Raw genomic sequence first — 20,200 nt, 5'->3', positions numbered from 1 at the left:
AACTGATGTCCTGTCCCAATTTGGATCTTCTCCTACAATTTTCTCTCTCCAGCTTCTCTCCTGCAATATTAATAACCATTAAATATATCTAATAGCTCAAATTTAATCATTTAAGAAGTTATATTAATTATAAGATTAAATTTGGGTCATTAGATATATCTAATGACTATTAATGTTGCAGGAGAGAGGCTGGATAGAGAAAATTACAGGAGAGGATCCAAATTCTGTCCAAAAGCACGAGATAATACAAAACATGAAACGGTTATATCAAAGGGCATGAATCCAGTCACGACATTCTATGCAATCATATGATAACTCAAATACTGTTTATTTAACATTGTCACATATAAACTTCAGGACTCATCCCCAATCAAGAGATATCGAGTGTAGCATCATATAACACAACCAAGAAAAATATACTTTACCCGGAAAAAATAAAAGAAGCGCAACCCAGCTCATGATGAGCTCTGGCCTAGGTTCTGTGATATTGTTCTTAATTCACTGTACATTTTGGAACACTCAAGAGAAAAATCCGACAAAGCCCTAAACAGCTCTGGCATGCGATTTTTGAGACTTCCCAAAGTTTTTTGCCTCACTTGGAGGCATTGCCTTGCATAGGCTTCTTCCTCATCTTCCAATCTCTTCTTCACTTGTTCGACTGCAAACTGCCTCTCTGTAACAACTTCATCAGGAGCATTAGCATCTTCTGCCCTATCTGGATTGAATTCATCTGGTATTTTCTTCTGCATATACTTGTTATACCAATCTTCAAATTGCCTGGTTTTGCGGGAAAGCTCCTTTCGTGTATCCTCACATTTCCTCTTCAAAGCTATTTCTTCTTGTTGCTGATGGAAAATAGTTTCTATCACAGCAACAAAGTTGCCTATAGCTGACCTAGCAAGCTCATCAGGAAGTTTTTCTAGACGGTCATTCCATGCATGGAGAAGGCCTTGTATGGGTGGACTTTTAACTCTAGGAGGCGAAGAAACTTTTTCCTTTAAACTGCTTTCAATGGGGATAAGATTTAACTTTAACCAAGTGTTTAGGGCCTTCAAGTATCCCTTCTGATGGTTGACAAGCATCTCAAATTGTGAGTGCCACTGTTGCACAACAAGCAGTAGCTGGTATGTTCGGTCATGATGATGTTCGGTTGTTTGCTTAGGAGACTGGGAGATGTCCAGTGTTCTAAGCAATGTCACAGTATCCGATTGCTTCTCATGGTGACCTAGCATGGTATTCCACATTTCGGCCATCCTGCAGGGCACAAAGACCATCATTATTAGCAGAGAAGCCTGTATGTGTCATACATGAGGACGTGTTCATACAGATCTGGACTAAAGTATTAATTGGACACAGAAACAAACAACTTAGCTGCAAGAAGCATGCAGCTTGCATTCACTTGAATATAAACAAACATCCACGAGAAACGATAATGAAGACTTCAGAAATAGCATGCCAAATATGTGAATTGTGAAAAACAAAAAGAAAACGAAAAGCTTATTCAAGGTTATAAGACCATCCATCCATAGTTATAAATATTAATTTCTACATTATAACTCACTCATGAACAAGCTGTGCTAATCTTGGATACAACTGTTCATCACGTAAACGGTTAATTTCTGAGACTGTTGAATCCAAGGATTGCATATCTACGATATATCTTGTATGCAAATGACTGACAACTGCTTTTGCTTTCTCCAATGCTTCAGAGCTGGTGCCTCTTTTCTTCAGCTTATTAAGTGCGGCAACTTTTCTTTGGTACTCGAATTTCATTAGTTCTCCAGCCTATAAAATCATAATATGCAGGCAAATTCAGAATTAGAACAAGAAATTTGTGTGTCAATCTGTCTGCATATTTAACCCAGAACTAAGCAAAAGATAAGGCAGTAGAAAAAGGATGAGAAGACAGAAAGATACAAATATCCAAAGAAGTTATACATTTACATTGATATACTCAGAGCTGCAAGACTTTGAAAGAAAAATGTTACATAAGTAGGAGAGTAAGGCAAGTAAAACTCCTATCAAATAACACTTGGTTCAGTGAGCTTACCTTGACTTCATCATAAAGTTTCTTCTCCCACGCTAACAACTTGTCCAAAATGGTGGCATGCGTCTCATGCTCATCCGAGTCAAAATCATCCTTCCCATCATCCACATTGGGTATTCCTTTAAAGGATCGATTCCATGTAATAACTCGCATTACCCGAGCAGAGTGATCAATGTGTCCTGCAAGAAGAATACAGAAAAATAACATTTGCATAAATACAATTCAGCAAGAGCAAGACTTTGAGCTTGTTTGGATACAAACTATAAGAGTTTTTTAGAGCTTTTCTACTAAAAAAATCTTTATTTACAACAGAGAAGCTTCTAGAAGCTCTACTAAATTTGTATCCAGACAAACTCAAAATAAACAAGAAGCTTGTTTCCCCTCCTTTGAGCAAACTAGCCATCCACTCTTACAATGAAATCAATTAAGTAATCAGCATTCTCACACGAATTGGTAGAATTTAAAAGCTCATCACTTCAAACAAGTACCCAATACAGCAACAAAGGTATGGAAAGTACCTCTATTATCCGCAAAATTGGAGTGATAGTGCAAGCGCGTAGCCTCAAGCAACTTGGAAACAACATGAGCACTCTCGGAAGCCTTGAGAAAATGATCATCGAGATCAGCAAATATCTGCAGCAGATTGACGGAATGCTTCACAATCCTCTTCCCCTCCACAGAACTGGGCGTCTGCTGCTTGATCTTGGTGGCCTTGGGCGGCGGGGTCTCCATCATTTCCTCAGGCACAGGAACAGGCTCGGGCTCAGGCTCGGGCTTGAGCTGAGGCTGAGGCTGAGGCTGAGGCTGAGGAACACGAAGATCCTTCTGAGGCGTGACAACCTGGTCCTCGTGCACAACCCTGGCGGGCTTTTCATGGAAGACCTTGGGCTGAACCTTGGGGAGAGCATCTTCTTCGGCGGCATTGAGGGTGGGGCCAGCGATGTTCTCGAGGGAGGGGAAGAAGTACTCCCAAGCGCCGCTCTGGGGATCCAGCGGCATGGATTGGTGGTGGTGATGCGTGACGGGGTCAGGGGGTTTGGAGGGAGGAGGGGGCATGGGAGGGGGAGCATCGGCCTTTCTATTGTTTCTTCTCTTTCTTAAGGAGCCTTCGTTTTCTAAATCCTCGTCGTCCTCCTCGACGATGGTGGGGACGGGGTCGGAGTGGGGCCCATTGGGCTTGTTGATCTTGATTTCGGGCATGGTGACGGCCCGCTGGAGAGGGGCGGGGGAGAAGTCGGGGAGGGGGGGAGGGGGGAGGGGGATCTCGAAGGGCTGAGGGTTTTGAACGAAGGGGGTGTCGTTGGAGTGCAATTGGGGGTTTTGGACCTCTCCTTGGGCGAAGTCTCCGAGGGCGGCGCCGGTGTTCTTCAGGCATGTGCCGTAGGACGAGTGGGCGGCGGCGAATGCGTTGCGGGAGGACACCGACTCCTTCATGTACCGCTTCCTCTCCTTGCATCGCGCCACCGCTTCCTCGTTCTCGATCTTCGATTGGTTGCAACCCATTCCTACTTCGCTTACTTTGCTCTTCTCATCGTCGCCAGAGAGAAAGTGAATAAAGTTGCCTAGTGGAGCGGAAACCTTTAGCCAAAGTAGAGCACCGAATGTGCAGACAAAGAACAAGGGATTTGGAATTCGGGAATAAATTTTACATTTTTCCTTTTTTATTACTTGTTTATACTCATTAGTAGCCGCTACAAATACAATGAGATTCTGAGCAATTGGGATTGTTGAGTGCTGATTAAGTAATCCAGACCAGACAAATAAATATATCAAGAAATGAGATTTTAGTTACGCATAAATTAATTTTATTTTTTAGAGTTTTTTTTTCCGTATAAATACTTACAGATTTCTTAAATATGCTTACAAAATTTTGTTTAAAATTATGAAAGATTGTCCACTTATTTAATATTTGTAAAAGATTATTTTCGTATTTGAAGAAAAATACTTTTAAATAATAAAAGAAAAACCCTTACAAATTTAAAAGAATTTAGTCCAATTAGTTAAACATGTGTATGTGTATTATGTATCTTTAATATTAAGTTGGATTCTTATAAATAAATAAAAAAATTTGTAATTTAAAATGATAAACATCATTAATATTAATATATTAATTAGGAAAATGATTCACTCTCTAAAATGTTAAAATTCTCTCCTAACAAATAAAATAATAATTTAAATTATAAAATATTAAATTAAATAATTATTTTATAATAAATTTATTAAAAAATATTAATATTTTAAGAATTTGGACCATAATTTGGAGATCTTTTGGCACTGCGTAGAATAACTCTATTAACTAACGAAGTGATGTGATTTTGTACGTCTTTACAGTACAGTACTTACAGTCCCCATCAGCGGCTCACTGTGAAAGGAAGGAGAATTAGAAACTTAAATGTACTTTTGGCCTTAGCAAATCGCAATGCATGTCATATTCCACTTAATTAATCACTCATTTAAGAGTCCCTCATCAGTTCTGTCGGCCTTCACACCCATTTTCTCCAAGGTAGAAGAAGAAACTCAAGAAAGTGTTTGGATACATTAATTTATAATTTATTTAAATAAACAGTTGTTTTATTTATAAAAAATAATTATTCCCTGTAATTGAACGAATCCTCTTCGTGCGAACCAGCGTACAACATGATATGAAGGAATAAAAAGAAAAACATTGAAATTGAATAAAAAAAAATATTAGATGATATTAATAGCAATGAATATTGGAGGATAGTAAGAAAATAGAAATATAATAACTAAGGGCAGAAGACAGCAGTTAGAATGGTAGCGAATGGACCCCACGTATGACTTAACAGTGATGGTTTACGGACAGTGACTAATAATACCTATGACAATAATCAAAGGTTGATAATACCTGCTAGTGTTCGGAGGCTGTCAGCCATGCTGTAGCAGGTGCGAATAATAATATTGGTTGTCACTTGTCAGCGACAATAGGATCCTGCAGGGAATTCGGTCCTGCTAAATTTATTGGAGTTTATGAACACATTATTAAATGAACACATAATTAAGTTGTATATTGAAATGTATTACACTTTTTTCTCTTCACACAAATAAAATTTCAATTTTAGTGTACATGCTATACAAATTACGGGGTTCGTAGATAATTAGAATTGACATGTTTAATTCTAATCATAAGATTTAATTTCAAATTTAATTTTATTCAAAATTCAATAAAGACCAATATATTAAGTGGAAAAAAATACACTTTAGCGTATTATATAAGAATGAAATGAAGAGAAAATAGAAAGAAAGAAGAGAAAATAGAAGGAAAATGGGAAATGAAGCGTGTTTACCAGAAAAGAATTAGAGATAGGTCAGAAATTTAAAAAAGTTATGGTTAAAAAAAAACCGGAAACAATCAGTAAAAGGCGTCTTTTTTAACATTTTGTGACGATTTTTTTTAGCAATGGTTAACAATTATTTATGATAGTTTTAAACGTTTATTGACAATTTAAAAGTACTTTAAAAACAAAATTGTTTTCTAAGTACGTTTTTGTGTTCTAAAAATCTTTAACCAATGTGCAAGGTAATGATTACGTTCCAGTTAAACGAAATTAATTTTTTTTAATATAACTGCAGTGTAACTAAGTCACGATGAAGACTTCAAATTGAGAAAAATCACTACTTTGAAACTTGACAAAGATAAAGTTCACAACAATTTCTTACAAATTAGAAGAAAAGAAATGAAGACGAGCTTTCATAGAAGGTGAAGCAAGAAGGGAGATAGCGGTGACCAGACGATCAATTGAGAAGCTTGACTTAAGAAAGAGGGAAAGCTCGCCAAAAATAAATAAATATACGTTTGTTTTAGTTTAATTCCAGAAAATGTTTTCTTTTTCATTTTTCTCAAAAGAGTAATGCTAAACGTTCCATATTGAAACTTCTGATTCATCTTTCGAAACATTCAGCTGTTTACATATGTCAAAAACTTTAAATAAACCATTTTTTAACTTTATTATTTTAAAGTTTTAAACATTTGAAGATTTTTACGGTAAAAAATTCGGAGGATGTACAATTTCTATTCTAAAAAACTTAAAAGAAAGAATTAATCACCTATACACTGACAACCAATTATATCTTTTAATTATGTCATGTCACTATAAACATATTTATTAACATGACACAATTAAATGATATAATTAGTTACCAATGTAAAAAAAATTTACACTAACAGTGTATAAGTGATTCACTTTAAAAAGAAAAGACTCCATAAAAACATGCTTGAACAAGAAACAACTAACTCCTTTTACTTTACAAAATTTGGTCAAGACTTGACCATAGAATAGAGCTCCCACCACAAATTAAGAAGAAAAAAAACAAACAAAACTAAAACTATAGAATGCAGACATGTAATGATAAGACGTGGCGTTCATACATCAACCATTTATCACAATCTCATCTGCCATAATTTCATGGAAAATTTTGCTTGCCACCATAAACCTGCATCTGATCTGCCTTTAATATCACTCTACACCCATTAATCTAACAATAACATGACTGATATTGTTCAACAGGAATATACATACTTGAATCCAGTCGCAGAGAAAACAGCCAACCGACACTAACTAAATAAAGTGAAGATATGGCGAGTTTTATCTCACTAGGTAAGAATTGTTCGACAAATTCTTAGAAACATTATTTACCAAGAATTCTCTCCTAATTTCCTAATGTTTCTTAATCTTACTCTCCCCCTTATAAATGTACCTGTCCTGTGATTTCCAATGCATTGCAACAGGATTTTCAATAAAAAATTTCTACTATTGATTCTTTTTCCAATGCCCTGGCAAGACCCTTCAAATTTTTACCCTAGAGTAGCTGAGGCTTCTTGTTTTGATCTAGAGTACTTGATCTGCCAAATCTCAACATCAGGTCCTCTATCATATTCTCCAACATACTGTGGAATTTGAGATATGTCCATCCGCTTCCCCACAAAATTAGGCATGCTTACAGACTGAAGGCTTTCAATTTCTGCAATAAATAAATGGAGCATTCCCCATATTATGAATAATTATGTGAAATTAATACACATTAAAAATTCATCTATGTGCTTACCATCCTCATCCCTGAGATAGCTTCGAAAATGTGAATATCCATTTGCAACAACATCAAGGTCAGAAAGAGAGAAGTTGTAGCGCTTTTCTAGTGCCATGTATAACACCTACAAACCGATTAAGTCAAATAACTACTATTGAATAAGACTGCAACATTTCCTGTCCGTGTTCCATACTAGTCATAGTGCATATTGTCTCCCCCCCCCCCCCCCTCCCCCCTCTTCAAACCTTTGTTGAACCCCTTGACATTAATGTCTCTAAGGTACTGAAAAACGCATCAGTCAGCTCATCACTATAAATAACATCAGCAGCCACCAGCAAAGAAGCATTCTCTGCATCTTCAATTTCTCTGGAAGTCCAAGAATACCTGGATCATGCATAAAGTGATTGTCACACCTGATATACACTGTAAATAAAAAGTATTAAAGTAGTAGTTGAGTTCATGCCAGAACCAATGGCAAATATTGCAAAAGACATAAAAGCATCCTTGTTAGAAGTTAGACACTCAAACTCAACCCCCAAAAGAAAAATAAAGAAGCAATAATTTCTGGAGACTATTCATCAAATAATTTTACTTTTGTGTGCAAGGAGCCTCTTCTATTTTTGTTTTAGGAGGCCAGCAATTGAACCAATCAAGTTCACGTACGTAAATTTTGGCTTGATAATTCAATGATCCAAAATTAAGCTGAACATTCTTTGCACAGTTGTCCAGTATTTCAGTTCCATGGTCTGTCAAATAATAATAAGCGTTAGCTGTCCATTAAAATCATCAACTTTAAAAGAACTAAACAAGTTCCTTAGATGATGCAGATTGATCCAGATAAATCTCTAGAATTATGCAATATAATCCCCATTTGTAATATGAGAATATAAATATTGGAGCTGGGAATAGTGACTCAAATAAAGGAAGGCACCATACCTGTTAGGAACACTGTATTTGCAAAGCGTGCAAGTAATAAACCCACCAAGCCTGGTTGAAAACTTGAAATCAAAAACATTTCTTAATAAATAACATGATGTCCTTTAAAATTGACAGATTTAATTATTCCTTTTCACAGATCATCAAAATAATCATTAGGAATGCCTCAAAGTGTTTCATTAACAATCAGCAGTTGAATAAAAAAAACACTTCTTTTTGTAACAATAACAAATTCTTTTGACTAAATTATTCATTTGGTCCCTTTATTTATTTTTTGGTTTCAATTTAGTTCTATTATTTTTAAATGAGTCAATTTAGTCCAACTTTTATTTAATTAATATCAATGTTTGATTTACATTAGTCTTGTTTAAATAATTAATGGTGGATGCCTATGTGGATATGACATGGATTTATTGTATTACTTTTAACTAGCTTTTAGTTACGGACAAACTCTAGGATGGAGACTAAATCATGTCTCCCACCATGAATTGCGAGTCATTAGATCTGCAACATTGTAAATTAATAGCTAATTTTTTTTCCTTTTTTCTTTTTTCCCAGTTTACCCTTTTCCAGCAACCCCTCCCAACCACATTACCTAGATCATTGTGTGACACTGGCGAAGGTGGTGGCGTTTTTTCTTTCCCTTTCCTTCTTCCCTTTTTCTTTCTTATCCAACTACTGCACACTGCCATGGAGAATATTTTTGATGACCTTCCCTTTCCCTTTTTCTTTTTCCTTTTTCAGCTTTAGACCTGTAAATTTCCTTTTCCAAATCAGATATGCACATTCAAACCAGATAAAACTCTCACTTACAGTCCCAACCCAAATCTCAACAACCCAATAACCAACACAAGGGACAAACCATATCTGCAAAACCCAACATCTCTAGAACACTTGCAATGATATCATCATGCTTCATCGTCGACAACCTCCACAAAGTGGTGTCGTTTCGAAACTGAGAACATGACTTGATACCGAAAGAGAAACCGACACTTGTGATGGTGCGGTTATGTAGTGCTTCGGCGGCGACAAAGGTGTGATGGATTGGTGGTAGCTAGGTGTGGTGCTTGTGGTAGATTGAATAGCTTAAAAAGGAAGGAGAGGGTTGTTTGAATTTGGAATTGAAAGAAGGAAGGAGAAGGGTGAAATCGAAAATTGGGCAGCATGTTGGTCTTCAATCTCGCCCAGACGAATGCATAGACACCCGCTTCGGAGCTAGCGTAGGAGGCGCCACAATCTCCATGCTTGGCTGCAACGTTGTTACTGGAGCTTAGTAAATGTGTTTCTTTGCTGCTGAATTATCTCAAGTTAGAGGAATGCTAAAACTCTATTTTTAACACACTATTATTTAATGAAATCCTAAGTTGGACCCATCATATATGATATAACCCCCTTCAGGCCTCCATTTTATTAGTGGGGTTAACATATGTCTTCACCAGTATTAAAGAATGTGTCCTAGCATTTGTCATCTCATAATCATAGTTAAATTGAAGTCAGACATGAAGAGTGAAGGATCCAATAGCATATTTCACTCAACCATTAATCTTAGGTTTGAAAATGTTAGAAGCCTATTGAGCTTCTCTGGCTAGGCCCTAGTCAGAGAAATGGATTGCAAAACGTAAGAAGAAATAACAAAAAAAAAAAGAGGGAAACTAACTAGGAACATACCAGTTCCAGCGCCAAGTTCTAATGCCGTAACTCCGTGAAGTTGAGAGGAACAGGATGCTCTATGCAATATAAAATCAGACAATAGTAGTTCAGCTTTCCAAACCTGACTACGGCAAAAAGAAAAACAATCAAAGAGACGCGCATGGAATTTAAAACGAAAAGAGTAATTTATGAGAAATGGTAATGGATTAGACTTTAGAGATACCTGGAGACCAACATTTGAAATTGACGATGTGATGTTATGCTGGATTTTCACACTGAGGCCGTCACGTGAATGTGGTGCATTTGCTTTAACAAAAGAGAGTTTTAGTTACATAATTAAGCGTCCATGGGAAGGAAAGAAAAGATAGGGTTGAGAAGTTACTGGTGCGTCGAGGGAGAAGAAGGTCACCGTCCGCATCGAATTCCAGATTGCGAGCAACATCTAAGATACCAGAAACGGTGAAAACAGAAATATAGGGCCCGGAGAAGGAGGGTGGACAACCCAGGTGAACCTCGCTCATCACTTCCTCGTCGTCACCGCCTTTTTCTTCTTCCGATTCCATTACCGCCACACTAAAATCAAATTATTTTTCTTTTCACCAGATTAACAAATGCTCTTCTTTCTGCCTAATTCTTCCGCTAAGTTTTGGGCCAATGTTTCTATTATTCGTCATACCAGCCCAATAACATCTAAAAGAAATCTCATTGTTTCCTAGCAGAAAGTACACCTTTTTTTAAAAAAAAAATCTTAAAATATATTTAATTTTTTATTTTTTATTTTTTTACATACATCTTTCTCTTTCTTTGTTTGGCTCATGATTGATATATATATATAGTATACCTCCTTTTCTTTTTTTAATAAAAATAAATTCTTAAAATATCATGAACATAAAAAAATAAGGAGAAAATTATAAAGTAAATAATAAAAAAGTAAAATTAAAAAAATACAGGATAAAAAATTAAAAATATTTTAAAAAATAAAAAAGGAAGGTATACTTATAATAAAAAGGTGGTGTATATATCATCAACCTAATTTTAAATGCTTTATGATGTTTCAAGGATATCTTTTAATTCACGGTCATAAGGTCCATTTTTTTTAAGCATACATTATTCAAGTCAATTTTATTTTATTTTTAATATTTCTTCATATACGAGCAATAATTGAATCCTAATTCATATATTTGAAATTTTGGCTATAAAATATACAAATCAATTAATATACAATTCTTCTAGTTTAATAAATAATCCTAAATTTCAATTCTAAGTATGCAGTTGTTTTAAATATTTTAAGGTAGAGTTTTACAATTTATAAGTATCTTATTCCCTATCTTCATAAAAGATATATGTAGTCTATTAAAAAAAAACAAAGAATTCAACTATAGGCTAAATTATCTTTCAAAAAATAATCAGCAGAAAAATATCTTTCAAAAAATAAACCATATGCTAATTATATAGTGTATCAACGTGGATATAGTGACATTTTGTATGCATGATCATTTTTTTCGAAAAAGTCTACCACAACATGGTTAGATTTGATTAGGAATTGTATGCATGAAGATAATTTTATCAGGAAAATTAAAATCCACTTTAATGTTTTGTACATCTTAAAAGGAATTAATTTTTTTACTATTATTGAAGTTGGAGATAATAATTAGTTTACACCATGAAGAGTTAGTACATTAAGCAAATATTTATAAATTTTGGTAGAATTTGTATATAAATTTAAAATTAAAGATAATAAATAATTTGTATCATTAATGTTGAATATTTTATTTTAACAAATAAGAATAAAGTAAAATAAGACTTTTTAAATTGAGGAAGTTACAGAAATAGATTAATTATATACATGTAGATTATTGAACCCTCTATCACAATAATCATATACGACCTAAAGGATTCTTATACAATTTCAAAATTGCAGGAGATATCAACTTCAAAAAATATTTTCTTACCAACGAGTTTCAAACAGTTGGTAAGGTAGTTGACTAACACGTTGATGTGGGTTTCATTACTGAATGGAAAATGTTTCATTGGAACTTGGAATTGGAAGAAACAAAATTTTCTAATTAGAGCAAGTTTTGCAGAAATTATAAATATGATTTGATGAATGAATGGGTCAACATTCAACAACTGCACCTACTTGAATTTCTTTCAAAATGATTGAAATTCGGATTTCAATCTAAAAATTCATACATGAAAGGAAGGAACGATCTCTCATTTGTCATGTGTCATATATGCCAACTTGATATTGATTTCAGCAAGCAGTGAGTATAAAATTGAATTAAACAAAGAATGATCAAACAATAAAAAAAAGGGGGAAAATTTGTCATGTTTGTTAAGCTGCTGGTTGGGATGTCTTCCTGAGAGCTGCAAGACGAGCAGACAAGTCATCATAATCGGGCAGACTAGGATGCACATGTCCCGCTGTCCTCAACATTTCCGGTACAAAGGATGTAGCAGGTCCATGAGTTTTTAATGTTTTCACCGAACCTGTGTCTTCAGCAGGGAGAGATATTCTCACAAAGGATGCGCATGAATTTGGTTTCGGACGTCCATTGTCGTATGACTCATATTCTAGTCGTTGCAAAGGATAAGCTTTTGGATATGTTTTTCCTATGCTTGATTCATGAAGACATTGTTTGTTACTGTAATGCATTAAGAGAACATCCATTATCTTCTCTTCATCATCCCTTGAATCTCCATTATCTTCAAGGTTGGTTTGTTGGTGTTGCTTTGCCTTATCTGACTCCTTTCCACTTGAGTCTACCTTTGCAGTGCCTCTAGTTTTAAAATCAGAAACTGTGTTGTCTTCAAGGGGCGGTTTGAGAGGTCTCCTCCTAACTGACATTGGTTTTGACTTTTCTGGAACAACTGGTTCATGAAGATCATTTGACTCCTTCTCAGATAGAACTTGAAATTCTGTGCGTTTCTTCAAACTGCTTTCGCTTTTATTTAATTTTTCTATGACGTAAGGAGGTGGAACATGCTTGTAGGAAAATGACCTCTTAATATCTGCATCATCCTCTGATACACTTCCTAAGGAACTTGAACCAGCCTTATGACCATCAAGGGATGAACTGTCAGTAATTGTTTCATCTTCAGTGCTGTTTTGTAGCCTCCAATAGGCATCACTGATATCCTCCCTTACTTCAGATGGGGTACCTCTTTCATTTTCGTCAGATGTATGACAGTCTGTTCCATCTCTCTGTTTGCCTCCAGTAAACATGTCTATTTTAGGGACGGCAACATCATTGTTCTTGTGCCATTTCACACCATCATTATCATTTGGTAGATCAAGTTTAGCTTTCTCCTGCAACAAGTAGAATGCTTTGGAATAAGTCATCACTCATCAGCTGAATGAAAAACTTTTTTGTGTTGGACATAGCTATAAAAGCTTAGGCAGGCATTCTAAAAAGTTAAAAGTTATGGCTATCAAGGTTGAATTGTTGAATATAAAATTATAAATAAATAATGGATAGCTGAATAAGTGTGAACCTTAAAATCTCAGCTTGATATATATTTGTTACTTCCCTTATATCATATAATTCAGGAGAAGTAAATAGCATATAATCAAGAGGAAATTAAAATATATCAATGCAATTCTAATTATTCAATTCTAATTTATATATTTGCTGAAACAAATACTTAATTATAAGTAGAACTCACTTCATATAACTGAGGTGATGAATCAAGTCTTTGTTCCAAAGCTTTGCTGTTCCATTTGATAGAAAATTCTTGCGCTAATTCATGTATCAGATCAATCTTCATTTCTTTTGAAGGAGGATCTTGCCTCAACTTCTCAACAAACTAAAGAAAAGCAAATATTTAAGTAAAGTGGTGGAATCCAAGACATGATCAAGAAAATAATTTAAGGACCATAAAAGTGGTCACCTCTCTATTTATATAATGTTCGAGATTATTTTTTCCAAATTTCCCCGTAAACAACATTCTGAGTTCACGGAGTTCCGGCAGATCAGAAAACCTTGCTGCAGCATATATCAATGATTGAATAGCTTGCTTGCATTCATCTGGGATATCCCTATTGAAGAAGATTAAAATATTGTCATGATAAATCTCGGCTAATGCATTGTAGAGAAAAAAATTTAAAAAGTGAGTGAAGACGAAAAAAAGAAAAGAATATTTTACTGTATACACAGAAAATCATACCTCTGTTTACAAAGGTCTCCAACATGACCCAATACACAGTTAACAAATATTATGATGAGTTCATAACATGATGACATATTTTGTTCGACCAGAAGCCCTTCCGCCTGCGTCAAATGTAAAGAATTTAACGTCAAGCTGTCTAATAAGCCTAATGCATATATATTCTTTTGTTACAAATGGTGTAAATTAAATATCACAATATCTTGCTACATGCAAAAATAAATAAATTTTGGATGAATGCAAGATGAATTATAATTTCTTCAAGAAACAGACCGAAAGAATAATGAATAGCCTAAGATGATGAGATGCATTTTTATTCTTTGATCAAATTATAAGATGATGAGACTGTGACGTTTCTTTTTAATAGACCACCATGTTTCTTCTATCAGCTTACTAATTAAACACTTCTTTGAACAAATATTCTTATGATTAAACCAAGAAAAATTTTAACAGGATTGGAGACTACGTCTCTTTCCATGCGAGCACAGTGAAACTCTGGGTAAACTAAATTGAGAAAAAAAAAATTACCCTTCCGTATGCATTGTAATCAAGATCATTGCGAAGAAGGTCAGCAATGTCTTTCTTGAGAAATTTCTGCACAGCATTCCTTTTCTTTTGAATCGTCTCTACCCTCGTCTTTATTAACTTCAAGCGCGATTTGCTGTTTCCAAATTTAATTTCATTATTAATTCAAAACAAGAACAAAAAAATGTCAGTAAAACAAGAAGTTGAAGAAAAGGAAAGAAGCATCATTACCACTTTGTATAGAACTTGGGCTTCAATATCGCATCAAACATTTTTACTGGAAATATAGAAGAGACTATGTTGTGGGGAAGAGAACAATTAAAAAACTTTGGGAGAAAAAGTTGATTGTTGAGGAAGAAAGAATATGCAGAAGCGCAATGCAGTGCGGTGGTTTGGAGAAGAGAGAGAGAAAGGGTGAGTGAAGAATCTGAAAACTCTCAAGGAAAAGCGCGAAATGAAAGAAAAAGGTGTTGGAAAGCACGTTTATACTACCGAGCCACAAAAAGATAGAGAGATAACCGTCATTTGTCTTAGCCACCCAACCAAACTAACCAGCCAGCTGGCCGAGGATACTCGCTAATCGCTAATCACTAATCACTATTACCACTTTTATTTCACGCAACCAATACCAGAAAAAACGTGCGCGGAAAATTTTACTATTTTCAATCTTCACGCGCCCTAAATTTTTGCATTTTAACTTATGATTTTCCTCTGCACTTTCAAGTTTCAACTACTTAATTTTATCTTTTGCAATACAAAATCTGGGATTTACCACAGCCAAATATATCATTGCACACTTTATGGTGTAGATATATTGAAAAAGAGAAAGAAAAAAAATTAATATATATAATAAAAAGAAAAGAGATATAGAGAAATAAGATATATAATTTAGATATCTATCACTAATTCACAGATATTGCAACTTATATTTATTCTTTAATTAAGGTTTTCAAGGTTTATTTTTTATAATTTTTATCATATTATTAATATAGTTGTGATTTTACTATATAAAAATATAAGAAGTATTTTTATCTAATTTAATTATTTTTTAAGTAAATAAACTCGTTTAACTTACTAATTTATATTATATTAATTTGATTTGTATTTTTATAAATTAAAAAAATAGTCAAACTAAATTTATTTAATTTTAAGTAATTTGTGATACAAGTCCACCACCTCACTTTAACATATAATTATTTAGATTTTAGAGAATATAGTCATTTCAATTGACTTTAAAAATGATAAGGGAGAAAATAAAACATAATTTCATGTAACTATATATTAGAGCCGTGAAAGTGGGCCGGGACCCGTGGGCCAACCCGGCCCACCTTGAAAACGGGCCGGACCGGGCAAAAAAAATTGAAGTTTTATAGTAGGTGGGTATATCTCAATCCAGCCCACTTTGACCCGGCCCATCCGGGCTAAACCCGCAGTGGGCCGGGTAGCCCACCAACCCACCATTTTTTTTTTCAATAAAAATTTAAGTATGATTTGTAGTTAATTTTGTATGATGAGATATTGAAAATTTTTATTTTAGACTTTTATCATGATTTGTATTTAATTTTGTATGATGAGTTATGACTTATGACTATTAATGATGCTAATTTTATGACTATTATGTTAATTTATAATTAATTTAAAATTTAAAATTTTGTTGATTTTTTTTTTAAATTTTTGGTGGGCTAGTGGGCTGGCCCGTATAACCCACCAACCCGTGGTGGGCCGGGCCGGGCCAAATTTTTTTTGAAAAAATTAAAAATGAACCAAGTTGGGTTGACTCGTTTTTAAAGTGGGTCAAGATGAACCAGTCCACATGAACTGGACTAGCCCGTTTTGAAAGTTCTACTATATATCCTCGAGTTTTGATATAACGATGGCAAGACAAGATTTGCAGAGCTGGCTGGAGTTCTATCAACTTTTTCTTAAAGAGAGGTAAGCATAAAATTGTGAAATTTGATGATTGGCATGCATTTGGCAGTTGAGTGGGAAAAGATACAAATATACAAGACAGTTTTACATTAAATTAGCAACTTGCTGGCTAACGAAAAAGAGATAACCATAAATAAATAATGGAGTTATTATAACATCCTGGTGGCATTATAATATCCCATTTGTTATTCTAGAAAAATAATTAAGTCATTTAGATTTAACAACTAAGTTTTACAAAATAGTATAGTTCATACAATTATCGGTAAAAAAAATAAATAAGAAGATGATTATAAGAAAATATCCTGATGAACATAGTACTGACGTTGGTATTTTTAAGTCAAAGTACTCACGTTGATTTTATAAGAAAATATTTAAAAATATTTTAACTATACTAATAATTATTAGCTCCACACACTCAAGTAAGAAAAACAATTGAATACTATATATGTTCAGCAAATGACAATGAACATTTGAAATACTCACGTAAAATACTAGTCTTTTTTTTATCAATATAAATAATAGTAATTTATATTTTTTAAACAAATTTGCCTATGATTTAAATTTTGATCTTAACTATGAAATAAATTATATTTAAAAGAAAATACTTATTTAATGTACGTTTATAATTTTTGACAGAGATTAATCACTACTTTTAGTGATAGATATTTTATACCAATGTCATGATTAGGAAAATAAAATTTTAAAAACATACGCTACTTGTAATTAACAAGTTAAAAAAGATTTATTTGTAAAAGATTTAATATTATTATCTATCAAATTTCAATTATACTAATTGAAACTCTCAATATTTTTCTTATAATATACAAATTAACTTTTTTCATTCCGAATATTTCGTATGACATAATAATGAGTAAATAGAGTGTATCAACTCAAAATAAATATTTGAATTACAATAACTTAAAAAATTGTTATGATTGTATTATTTAATTATCATATTGATTATAATCAGTAAAACATTATATTTACGATATTAATAAATAAAATAAAATAAAATAAATATTTTTCATTTTGAGATAATAACTTAAATATTAAATACAATCTTATTAAAGATTTGATTATTTTAAATATCAAAATAACTAAATAATAACACACAATTAAAACAAGAGATGAAAAAATAAGGGAGGGGGAGGGGAACACGCAATAAAATCAATATTATTATAAAAGAAAATTACACCACTTTTTACGAACACTTATGAGTTCTCAAAGTAGATTAAGAGAGAAGAAGATAAATTTGGGATGAAAATAAGAGGGACCACTAGGCTTTATTTATAGTCATAGTGGGATCCAAGTTTGAAGTTCCCACCAATGTGGGACTTCTACTTCTAACAATTCTCTCACTTGAAGATTATGATTAAGTTAATCATATCTTTACACTAATCATTCCTACACTACTGTTTCTTCTTTGTCACTACATGTTGCTTGTGTTTCTAATAGACCATATGAAGATTGATACTATATATACTTGTTAGTGTTGATCGACTTTGTCATCACATATGCTATTTGATATGAATTTTCTACATATATTCACTCTTCCTTTTTCTACTACTTCACGAACAAAGTGGTATTATATACCTATGTGCTTATTTTGGAATGAAAGGTTAGATTCCTTACAATGTGCAAGACATTTTGATTGTCATAACACAATAGTCTTCTACTATTTGTGTCCAAGTTCCTCCATTAGCTTTTGAATTCCTATTGCTTCTTTATAACATGCTTAAGTAACTATTATGTATTCAACTTCTATAGTAGAAAAACTTACAATAATTTATAACTTAGATAACCAACTTACTTCCCCTCCAACAAGTGTAAATACATAATCAATAGTAGATTTTCTTTTATCCAAATCACTTGTAAAATCCGAATTAACATAGTCATTGCCAATAAATTCTGATCCTTCAAACAGAATACAATATTTGAGATTATTTCATTGTATTTAAGGATTTTCTTAACAGTATTTTAATGCTCTTTATCTGAATCTGTCATAAATTTATTGACCATTTTCATTGTTTGCATAATGTATGATCTTATACAAATCCTTTCCCACCACTGATGCATATGGTTCTCAAGACATTTCCTTCCTTTTCGAATTATAGCTAGGACTCATACTTAAAAATAATTTGCAATTGATAGAAAGTGGAATAAAATTGACTTATAATCTTGCATGTTGAAGCAGAACAAAAGTTTCTAAATAATTTTTTTAAGAAAGTCAAGTCTTTTTATCTTTCCTGTCTCGATGAATTTGTATCCCTAAAATTTTGTATATTAGTCTCAAGTGTTATATATCATGACCAATTGTACCTTCAATTTTTAGATTTAATCTTTGTTAGAGCCTACCACAACATGCCATACTTATAAATAAAAGAAAAATTGAGAGCCAATTAATATAATCACTAGTGGAAAAAAAGCTTTTAAAATCGGTTTCGTAACCGATTTTAAAAGAGTCGATTTTAAAAATTAGACTTTTAAAATCGATTAAATAACCGATTTTAAAAGTTAACTTTTAAGATCGATTATTTTATAACCGATCTTAAAAGTCTTGGTTTTGAAAAAATTAAATTGGAACGAGCCGTTCCAGGTTGTTAAAAAAGCCTAAAATTATACTTTGAAACGGGTCGTTCTAGCATAGTTTGGCATGAGTTAAAACCAATTCAGAACGGGCCGTTCTCCTTGAAGAACGGGTCGTTCTCCTTTCAGAACGAGTTGTTCTCCATGCAGAACGGGTCGTTCTCCTTGCAGAACGGGCCGTTCCAGATTCAAAATTTACCCAAAATGAACTTACAACGAAAATAGAGACACGAGAAGAGCATGAGAAAACAAAAACGAAAATGACAACGAAATTTACCTTATGTGAGACTTTAGAAAATGAGAGTGTGAGAGTGTAAAAAAAGGAATGGAAGAAAAGATTAAAGAGAATGAGAATGAAAGATATACTACATACAAAATCGGTTCTTAAATAACTGATTTTAAACGTAACATTTTAAAAATCGGTTCTTAAATAACCGATTTTAAAAGTAGTACTTTTAAAATCGGTCATAAAATAATCGTTTTTAAAAGTACTTTTAAGTTCGATTATTTTATAACCGATCTTAAATTTTTTTATATTATTTACAAAATTGTCACTGTGTCACTTTTAAGATCGATTACCTTTTAACTGATCTTAAAACTCCGATTTTAAATTCAATTTTTGTACTAATGAATTAAAATCCAAACCCAACAAGTACTTATTGATGCACAGTCACTTATATGTTAGTTGGATTGATAAAAAAATTCTATGAATGAGACGCTGACTTGAACTAGAAGATAAAATAATCAGTGATTTAAATATATGCGAGGACGAGGGTCCTACGTGGCTGGCTGGCTCCAGCAGAGAATGAGAAATGGAATAAGAATATTTAATGCATTAAAACAGTCTAGTGTTGTGTCACAAGCAATGACATGAACATGGCAATTGCCAAATTCGGCGTCCATTTGCGGGTACGAGGTATCGCCTAATATTCATTGAATCAAATATTCAGATTCACTTCTTTGCTTCCTCATCAATAATCAATTCAAAATCCATAAACAAAAAAGCAAGGGAAAAAGACGCTTTGCTGACCAAGTTTCGTTTGCGTAGTCATGAATCTCTCAACACAACACAGGTGCTTCTCGATTTTGTAACCCAGCTGTGTCTCTGCATGTTCCGTGTTCTTTATTCTCCATTGCTACATCCTTTGTTTCCATTTTATTTTATTTTACTCCGTTGCCATGTGACATTCCTGAACTGTAACCACTTTATGATCCTTATTTAAGGAGAATAATCCTATTGCTTTTAATTTCTTGATTACTTAATTCCCATTTTTGGTTTTAAGTACCGATCATGTTATCCAACCTCAAGAGAAA

The 20,200-nt window shown here is 33.4% G+C and overlaps 3 protein-coding genes across 3 annotated transcripts; all 3 read right to left on the bottom strand.

The window, feature by feature from the left end:
- Nucleotides 1-294: 294 nt before the first annotated feature.
- On the bottom strand, nucleotides 295-3,735 carry LOC109788487 (kinesin-like protein). Its single transcript, XM_020347225.3, has 4 exons — nucleotides 2,566-3,735; nucleotides 2,051-2,226; nucleotides 1,562-1,785; nucleotides 295-1,254 (listed from the first exon to the last, which is right to left on the bottom strand). Exons 1-4 carry the CDS (start codon nucleotides 3,548-3,550, stop codon nucleotides 456-458), a joined length of 2,184 nt encoding a protein of 727 aa, XP_020202814.1. The 5' UTR covers nucleotides 3,551-3,735; the 3' UTR covers nucleotides 295-455.
- A 2,542-nt stretch (nucleotides 3,736-6,277) lies between these two features.
- On the bottom strand, nucleotides 6,278-10,320 carry LOC109788480 (Putative methyltransferase family protein). The gene is made up of 8 exons (XM_020347213.3): nucleotides 10,062-10,320; nucleotides 9,903-9,985; nucleotides 9,698-9,800; nucleotides 8,030-8,080; nucleotides 7,686-7,839; nucleotides 7,339-7,477; nucleotides 7,112-7,217; nucleotides 6,278-7,027 (listed from the first exon to the last, which is right to left on the bottom strand). Exons 1-8 carry the CDS (start codon nucleotides 10,240-10,242, stop codon nucleotides 6,861-6,863), a joined length of 984 nt encoding a protein of 327 aa, XP_020202802.1. The 5' UTR covers nucleotides 10,243-10,320; the 3' UTR covers nucleotides 6,278-6,860.
- Nucleotides 10,321-11,797: 1,477 nt separating this feature from the next.
- Nucleotides 11,798-14,941, bottom strand: LOC109788495 (uncharacterized). Its single transcript, XM_020347234.3, has 6 exons — nucleotides 14,603-14,941; nucleotides 14,375-14,507; nucleotides 13,847-13,950; nucleotides 13,571-13,718; nucleotides 13,346-13,486; nucleotides 11,798-12,989 (listed from the first exon to the last, which is right to left on the bottom strand). The coding sequence occupies exons 1-6, from the start codon at nucleotides 14,641-14,643 to the stop codon at nucleotides 12,015-12,017; spliced, it is 1,542 nt and encodes a 513-aa protein (XP_020202823.1). The 5' UTR covers nucleotides 14,644-14,941; the 3' UTR covers nucleotides 11,798-12,014.
- Nucleotides 14,942-20,200: the final 5,259 nt, after the last annotated feature.

This window comes from Cajanus cajan, chromosome 10 (assembly GCF_000230855.2).
Source record: "Cajanus cajan strain Asha chromosome 10, NIPB_CcT2T_4, whole genome shotgun sequence".
In the NCBI taxonomy this organism is placed as follows: domain Eukaryota; kingdom Viridiplantae; phylum Streptophyta; class Magnoliopsida; order Fabales; family Fabaceae; genus Cajanus; species Cajanus cajan.
This window is presented reverse-complemented; position numbering and strand designations above follow the sequence as displayed.

Excerpts from the sequence above, each read along its gene's own strand:
- LOC109788487 (XM_020347225.3), bottom strand. The coding sequence starts at position 3,550 with ATGGGTTGCAACCAATCGAAGATCGAGAACGAGGAAGCGGTGGCGCGA. Across the intron at positions 2,227-2,565 it reads CAATTTTGCGGATAATAGAG|GACACATTGATCACTCTGCT; the intron begins GTACTTTCCATA and ends TTCTTCTTGCAG. Across the intron at positions 1,786-2,050 it reads AACTTTATGATGAAGTCAAG|GCTGGAGAACTAATGAAATT; the intron begins GTAAGCTCACTG and ends ATGATTTTATAG.
- LOC109788480 (XM_020347213.3), bottom strand. The coding sequence starts at position 10,242 with ATGGAATCGGAAGAAGAAAAAGGCGGTGACGACGAGGAAGTGATGAGC. Across the intron at positions 7,478-7,685 it reads GAGGCTCCTTGCACACAAAA|GTATTCTTGGACTTCCAGAG; the intron begins GTAAAATTATTT and ends TGCATGATCCAG. Across the intron at positions 7,218-7,338 it reads TGTCAAGGGGTTCAACAAAG|GTGTTATACATGGCACTAGA; the intron begins GTTTGAAGAGGG and ends ATCGGTTTGTAG.
- LOC109788495 (XM_020347234.3), bottom strand. The coding sequence starts at position 14,643 with ATGTTTGATGCGATATTGAAGCCCAAGTTCTATACAAAGTG. Across the intron at positions 14,508-14,602 it reads CCCAAGTTCTATACAAAGTG|CAAATCGCGCTTGAAGTTAA; the intron begins GTAATGATGCTT and ends ATTTGGAAACAG. Across the intron at positions 13,951-14,374 it reads ATTACAATGCATACGGAAGG|GCGGAAGGGCTTCTGGTCGA; the intron begins GTAATTTTTTTT and ends CATTTGACGCAG.